Below are 8263 nucleotides of genomic sequence, written 5' to 3' on the forward strand. Positions count from 1 at the left end.
TGCATGAAGTATGCAGTTCCGAGATGATGTTTTGCAAAAAAATGCAAGACTATGTACTTCTCCATACTATGTAGCGTGAGTACTTCGGTAAAAAAAAATGAAAAAGAAAAATAAATATCGTACTAACGAAACTATTGTTTTTACTTAGACAACTCAAAACTTTTCATATTCGTATATTTGTTTATATTGAAACTTTTTCCATTTCATTTGTTTAAATCATATTTCGTTGTTTAAATAAGAATACTGTAACAGTCCAAGCTCACTATTAGCATATATTGTTTCTTCGGACTTTTCCAGCTTCCTCTCAAAGTTTTAAAACGAGTCTACTAGGAAGAGATTTTCACGCACTTATAATGAATAATTCGTTCTCCTCCTCAACTAATGTAAAATTTCACAAATACTAAACAATTGAAATTTATTAGGATCCGAATCAAAAGTTGAGAGATATAGTGGAAACGACCGTAGAGATTAAATAGATACAATCAAGTTTGATCATCGTAGTAAGTAATTAGCTCGGAGATGTATAGGAGAAAAGAAAGTGCACTATAAAAATGAGGTAAAAAGTGGTCGGAGTAGTATACAATGTGAGAGGTATGCAAATATACGTATTTCCTTTAGGTGAAAAAGTCCAAAACCACACCAAAAAGCACTCTTAAAAATGTGCCTAAACGGTTCTATCACTCAATGTCAAATCTTTCAATTCAAAAGCATGTGGGTATTGATTGCTGCTTCCAACGAAGCTTCATTATTTTGCTTGTTACACACACACAAACTCGTTGTTCATGACCAATTCTATCCCCTTTCCCATTTCATCCTCCAAACTTTTGACCCTTCAATTTGGTCCCCTAACCCTTTTTTTTCATCACATGGGATGCAACCATTTTGATTTGGTCTACGACATTCTTTTCATTTATCTACTTACACCCACCGAGGGAACAGTTGGATTGAAAGTTTAACTTCTTAGTTTTGGGGAGGAGTGAACTGACATATTCCATGAATTACAAAATTCAAATCTCTAATCCTAACTTTGGAGCTATGCATGACCTTTGTATCTTTGTAAGAGCTTTTCTCAATCCTAACAAATATTGTCTATTTCAGTTTGTTACGCATTGTCGTCTGCTTCACGATTTTAAAATACGTCTATTAGGGAGAGGTTTTCACACCCTTACTAGAAACGTTTCGTTCTCCCTCTAAATGTGAGATCTCACAGTAACTACCTAGAGATTAAAATGTTATTATTCCATAGGATCAACAAAATTCATAACTAGGTTCTTATAATATGCAATAAAATTCAAATTAATTATGTATTAGAAAGGAAAATAAAAAACAATTAAGATAACCCAAAAATTAATTTCCCTCTGCTCATAATCTATAATAAGATTCAATTCGAGTGTTAGATTAAAATTATGCCCTTTAAAGGAAACATCTTAATCAAGAACATAAATTAAGATCATAAACTTAACATATTTTAATCAAGAACGTAAATACAGACATACCGATTAAAAATTCAAATTTTTGAATTATAATATAAAGTTGATAGAAAAGAAAACAAAAACTAAAAAATAAACTTACTAATTATGATGAGATAAAAGGAGATTTTGTGACATTATTGTTATGTTCCAAATCTAAAATATGGCTCCACACATGCGGGGTCGGCTGTGTGTGTGGCTCGTCTGCTTGCTTGAATCACAACCCTCCACGCATGCAATTACGCCCTTCTTGACTCAAACCCCATTTTAACTCTCTCTTCCATTTTTATTTTTTGTTTTTTCATCACTGTTTTTTTTTTTTTTTTTTTTTTCCATGGTTTGAACTTTGAAAAGTTGAATTTTCTACACGTTTGATTTTCCTGGTAAGAACTTGATCTTGTTGGATCTTCCTCACTGCTTATAAATTCACTCCATTCTCTTCTTTCTTTCCTATCTTACAACCCAAAACCTCTCATTTTTAGGCACATCTCAACAACTTTCAAATGGGGTTTCATCAAATCGACGAAAGGAACCTAGCTCTTCTCTCGAAGATCGCCGTCGACGATGGTCATGGCGAGAATTCCCCGTATTTCGATGGGTGGAAAGCTTATGATAACGATCCGTTTCACCCTGAGAATAATCCTTTGGGTGTTATTCAAATGGGTTTAGCAGAAAATCAGGTTGGTATATCGTGTTTTCATGTTGTTCTTATATCATTTCACGTTTGAAAATTTCGCTAACTTTGTTTTTTTGTGAATTTCGATAGCTTTCTTTTGATATGATTGTTGACTGGATTAGAAAACACCCTGAAGCTTCGATTTGTACACTGGAAGGACTTGAGAGATTCAAAAGCATTGCCAACTTTCAAGATTACCACGGCTTATCAGAGTTTCGAAATGTACGAGATATGATATACTCTAACTATATCTAAACTCAAAAGGTTAAGTTGATGGGTTATGATAAAATTTCTTTCTTTCAGGGGATTGCGAGTTTTATGGGGAAGGTAAGGGGTGGAAGGGTGAAATTCAACCCGAGTCGGATTGTGATGGGTGGCGGTGCGACCGGAGCCAGCGAAACCCTCATCTTTTGTTTGGCGGATCCGGGGGATGCTTTTTTGGTTCCTTCTCCATATTATGCAGGGTGAGTTCTTCTTTCATTTCCTTTTGTTCACTTTTCTTTAAGTCAATATTCCTTAGTCCAACCTGGAAAGAGAAAGAAGAGAGAGAAAGAAACCATTTGACAAATTAATAACTCTACAAATTCTCTTTGAAAGTTTGATGTTTTTTTTAAGGTCAAAACTTCAACCATTCTCTCCCAAGGAAAAAAAAAAAAGTCATAAAAAAACTAGGCCATCCAAGTCAACCTTTTTAAATGCTAATAAAGTCAATATGCTTTATAGGTTAAAAAACAATAAATTGCTTAATCATTTCTTAAACTTTAATTAAACCCTTTTTGACTTTCATCACTACCCATTTACATAAATTAACAAATTTAGTGCTCTTTTTGTAGTAAAATTAATTAATAAAAAAGTTACGTGTAAACGTACAATCATGTTATTGTAAAAATACTGAGAAGTGTTAGTATGTTGTTTTTCAGATTTGATCGAGACTTGAAATGGCGAACACGAGCACAAATAATTCGGGTCCATTGCAACAGCTCAAACAACTTCCAAGTCACAAAGGCAGCCTTAGAAATAGCCTACAAAAAGGCTCAAGAGGCCAACATTAAAGTGAAGGGTGTTATAATCACCAATCCCTCAAATCCCTTAGGCACAACGTACGACCGTGACACTCTTAAAACCCTCGTCACCTTTGTGAATCAACACGACATTCACTTAATATGCGATGAAATATACTCTGCCACTGTCTTCAAAGCCCCAACCTTCACCAGCATCGCTGAGATTGTTGAACAAATGGAGCATTGCAAGAAGGAGCTCATCCATATTCTTTATAGCTTGTCCAAAGACATGGGTCTCCCTGGTTTTCGAGTCGGAATTATTTATTCTTACAATGTTCTCGTCGTCCGCCGTGCTCGGCAGATGTCGAGCTTCGGCCTAGTCTCGTCCCAGACTCAACATTTGCTCGCCGCCATGCTTTCCGACGAGGACTTTGTCGACAAATTTCTTGCCGAGAACTCGAAGCGCCTTGCGGAGAGGCATGCAAGGTTTGTTAAACTACACCATTATTATTTGTAGGATTGAAGAGCATTACAAAATGCAATTAATTTAAGAATGTATTGATCAAATTCAGGTTCACCAAAGAATTGGATAAAATGGGGATCACTTGCTTGAACAGCAATGCTGGAGTTTTTGTGTGGATGGATCTACGGAGGCTATTAAAAGACCAAACCTTCAAAGCTGAAATGGAGCTTTGGCGTGTGATTATCAATCAAGTCAAGCTCAATGTTTCTCCTGGCTCATCCTTTCGTGTCAACGAGCCAGGTTGGTTTCGAGTTTGTTTCGCAAACATGGACGACAACACCGTCGACATTGCTCTCAATAGAATCCATAGCTTTGTCAAAAACATCGACAAGAAGAAAGACAATACCGTTGCAATGCCATCGAAAACGAGGCGTCGAGAGAATAAGTTACGATTGAGCTTCTCCTTCTCAGGGAGAAGATACGACGAGGGCAACGTTCTTAACTCACCGCACACGATGTCGCCTCACTCGCCATTAGTAATAGCAAAAAATTAATTAAAAACATTTTTCAAAATATTCATACTATTCATATAGTTTTTTTTTTTTTGGGGTCATGTTGACTAAGGTTACGTATATTTTTTCCACAATGGATATGGTGTAAGCTTCATATTTTTTCGGTGGGATGGTGATAGATGTAATGTATTTGGTTTTTCCCTTAGGGAACTCATACTTAATAATATTTATTAATGAAATGATTGTGATTTATGAATTATAATTGTATATTTATCTTTAAAGTATTTTATTGAAAAAGTAAATAATATTATGAGGAATTGTAATTGAATGGAAAAGGTATAGAGTCAAAGGGAATAAACATATATTTTATTTCTTCTTATGGAAGTTTTGTTCATACTTAAAATGTATTATATTTATGGAAACTTTATTGACTTTAAAGATTTGGGACAAAGGGTATGATATGTTCAAGTTTATTACGTTTGTTGGATTAGTCACTTCATTGACATTGATGTTTTTGTTGTCATATTTTGTCATTATTAGCACACTTTTTTTTCTAAAAGCAAGCTTTTATTCAATGAGGATGCAAAAATACTTTATAAATGGTTTGTCTTTGTTTGGGTGTCAAAGATGCACCTTTATACAAAATCGTTCATACAAACAACCAAATTATAAATGTCGATCCAAAAATGCTATATACAAAGTCAAATACTTTACTGACAAATTAGGATCGTTCACCGTCCTATAACATTTTTTTCGAGTCTGACTATTCAATATTACATCGTTTTTTTTTTTGGTTTGGTAAATACTTTTTCTTTTTGCTTTCTTAAATTATAACTTGGGTTTCTTATGTGCAATTTGTTGGTTGTATCTATTTATATGCATTTGACTTAGTTAGCTTGCATTGTTCTAGTAGTGAATGACGAGTATCTTGAGTTGAGGGGCTATCTCATAAAATCTAATAGGACGACATGATATCGTGGATCTGAATATTATTATGGAAGGTTAACTAACATACTCTTCTAAAGGACCATAAAGTCATACTAAATTTGGGGGAGCGACCTCATGTACTTGCAAGCTAGTAAGTTACCTATATGGTCCCTCACCCTCCCTCACCCTCTAATCATTTCGACTAGATAAAGGCACATGGTTGCCTTGACGTGCTATACTATTTGGCCTAGGCCAAACTTGATGGTACAACTCTTGTGCTCCGACCACTAAAAGAACCAACCTAGGTAATTGATAGTACTAACGGCATACCAAAGAAGATAGGAGGCAAAGACTCTAGTGACACAGTTCACACTACTATTAGGCTTGTTAAGCTTTCTTAATCATCCTTGGATACTTCGAGGTTTATTAGGTTTTCAAGATGTCTAGATTGTTTAAATCTCGAACTCTCATTTCTAGGAACTCTGGACTGCACCTCTAGGCTAATCTAGTTTATAGGAGCACTATGGTCTTGACCACTGATCTTCACTCACGATCTTAGGGTGCTCGTTCTAGAATGAGGTGTTAGAGTTAGAACAGTTTCATGTTGACCTAGGTCACACCGTTTTCATTAGACTGAACACGCTAGGATCTTGAGCGACAATAAGTGGTCAAGATCATAGTGCTCCTATAAACTAGATTAGTCCCATGGTGCAGTCCATTGTGCATAGAAATGAGAGTTGGAGATTTAAACAACCTAGATGCCCTAAAACCTAGTAAACCTCGAAGGCATCCAATGATGACTAAGAAATCTTAACAAGGCTATTAGCAGTGTGAACGGTGTCATGAGAGCATTTGCCTCCTATCCTCTTCGGTACGTCATTAGCTCTATTAATGACCTAGTTAAGTTCTTTTAGTGGCGTGTCAAGTGGTAGGAGCACAAGAGTTGTACCATCAAGCTTGGCCTAGGCCAAATAGTATAGCACGTCGAGGCAACCATGTGTCTTTATCTGGTCAAAATGACTAGGGGACTTCTAAACAAGGTCTCTGCACCATAAACTGATCCTGAGAGAGGGTGAGGGACCATATAGGTAACTTAGTATCTAACAAGCGGGCGAGGTCGCTCCCCCAAATTTAGTGTAACTTTATGATCTCGTAGAAGAGTATATTAATTAACCTTCCATAAATAATCTTCACATCCACGTCCTCATTGTGTTTGTATGTATGGTTTTGCATAAAGGTAGATCTGCAGCAGACAGTTTGCGTATTGGAATGGCACCGCCATTGTTAAGAAGGTGGACACCGTGTGGCCGAACTCTGATATGAACAAAATGAAGACAAAACAAGTGGACATATATAATCCCATGAACCAGGTTTGGACGTAAAACAATATAATGCCTGTCGTTTTCAGCTGCCCATTTCGACAAACACTCGTCTCCATTGTCTAGTGGGTTCTCCTTATATTCAACAAAAATTTGTTTGAATGTTAGATAAAAAGAGCAAAATGGTGTGATAATGTTTAAGTCTCGGTCAAGCTCTAAATTTTCATTTGAATTTTAAAATTATTCGAAAAAATATATATTTTTTTAATTAAAATAAAAGATGAAGGTTGACATCGAGATCTGGCGAGATAATCCTGATCGACATTCTAACGAAATTAATACTATAATGGTCTTATTCTAAAGGTCTGTGTCTTTTATGTATTGTTTAATCAAATATGAATTACTTGGAAAATGGGATCTTGTGTGTTTGACTTGAGTTTGAACAATTGTCAAAATGTTAGCTGTAAAGTAGTCGCCCTTCTCTTCCATTTAGTTCAAAGGATGTTTCGAGTTTAAATTTTCTTCTCTCACTCCAAGGGATAATGATCTCTGTCATTATATGCAATGGTGATTTGATCATGAAAGATTGTTAGAATCCTTAATTAATGTATTATGATAATCAAATCGAGAGAGGTACATTTAACCTGCTAGGTAGGGATCATGCAGATCGAAAATCTACTTTAAATGGTGTGGGAAATCCTGCTTAAATAGGGTCGGAACAAGGATTATCTAACTCGACCTTACTCATTTTTTATGTATAAATATAGATAGAGTAAATGAGAAATTTTGTAGAAATGAAAATTGAAGTAGGAGAAAGGCACAGGGACAGGAAAGACTTCCCCGTTCTCACGCTTCCCCATAAACATCATACTTCAACTTTGATGAAGTGTGAAATTTTGTTTGGTGGATATCCAATTAGTCTCATTGCACTAAACAAAGCCAGGGAAGAGTTCATAAATAAGACGTAAAGTTGTGGTCTCCAACACGTAAAAGATAGTTACTTCTCCTGATTTCCCATGTAATTGAGAATTTAGAACTTTAGTGTGTTTAGACGAGGAAGATTGCTTTCACTTAACACTGAGTTGTTCCCTAAATCTATTTGTTACAACGAGATTTATTACTGTTTAAGTGATGTAATTTAGGTTTTAATTCTTGAAAACCTTACTATGTATAATGTCGGACTCGTTAGGAATAACAACTCTACACAATGGTATGAATATTGTCCAACTCTGCCCAATAGTATGAATATTGTAACTTTGCACAATAGTATGAATATTGTCCATTTTGAGCATAAGCTCTCATAGCTTTGGTTTGGACTTTCTTAAAAGGTCTCATACAAATGGGTATGTATGGAAATTTATTCTTCATTTATAAACCCATGTCATTCCTTAAATTGGTCAACGTGAGACTCTCTCCTAACCATCTTCAACAAAACTCTGCAAAAGTTGGTGCTAGGTGAAGGACCTAAGGAATTTTGACCCCGATCCAAAGTCATGCGCACAATGTTTGTTTGATGAGGTGTTAGACCCATTCTTTAAAGATCTTATTTTTTATTACTTAATATAAAGTCGTCATTCCATGCTTAACATACTTAATATATGCATAAATTCACTTAGGAATATTCACATGTAAACGATATCATGGACTTAAATGTTTGCAAATTCGTCCTTACCTTTAAAAAAAAAAAAAAAAGTAACACGCTGCTTGAGTATTTAAAAATATTCAGTAAGTAGCTTCATTATTGGGGTCGGGAAATGCAATCACATGTAATCATTATGAGATCTATCTTTCCATACATATATCATAGCCTTATATTCTACTTCCTCTCGGTAGAGTTAAATGTGTTGTACTTCTTACACTTAGCTCATGCACACAAATACATGACCCCACCAAACA

The 8263-nt window shown here is 35.4% G+C and overlaps 1 protein-coding gene across 1 annotated transcript; it reads left to right on the top strand.

The window, feature by feature from the left end:
• Positions 1 to 1881: 1881 nt before the first annotated feature.
• Positions 1882 to 4354, top strand: LOC111460306 (1-aminocyclopropane-1-carboxylate synthase 1). The gene is made up of 5 exons (XM_023103509.1): positions 1882 to 2149; positions 2236 to 2367; positions 2449 to 2609; positions 3066 to 3632; positions 3719 to 4354. Exons 1-5 carry the CDS (start codon positions 1973 to 1975, stop codon positions 4161 to 4163), a joined length of 1482 nt encoding a protein of 493 aa, XP_022959277.1. The 5' UTR covers positions 1882 to 1972; the 3' UTR covers positions 4164 to 4354.
• The last annotated feature ends 3909 nt before the right edge of the window (positions 4355 to 8263 follow it).

This window comes from Cucurbita moschata, unplaced genomic scaffold (assembly GCF_002738365.1).
Source record: "Cucurbita moschata cultivar Rifu unplaced genomic scaffold, Cmos_1.0 Cmo_Scf00023, whole genome shotgun sequence".
NCBI classification, from domain to species: Eukaryota; Viridiplantae; Streptophyta; class Magnoliopsida; order Cucurbitales; family Cucurbitaceae; genus Cucurbita; species Cucurbita moschata.

Coding starts and splice junctions, on each gene's coding strand:
- LOC111460306 (XM_023103509.1), top strand. CDS start 1,973: ATGGGGTTTCATCAAATCGACGAAAGGAACCTAGCTCTTCTCTCGAAG. Junction 2,368..2,448: donor GCTTATCAGAGTTTCGAAAT/GTACGAGATATG, acceptor TCTTTCTTTCAG/GGGATTGCGAGTTTTATGGG. Junction 2,610..3,065: donor CCTTCTCCATATTATGCAGG/GTGAGTTCTTCT, acceptor GTTGTTTTTCAG/ATTTGATCGAGACTTGAAAT.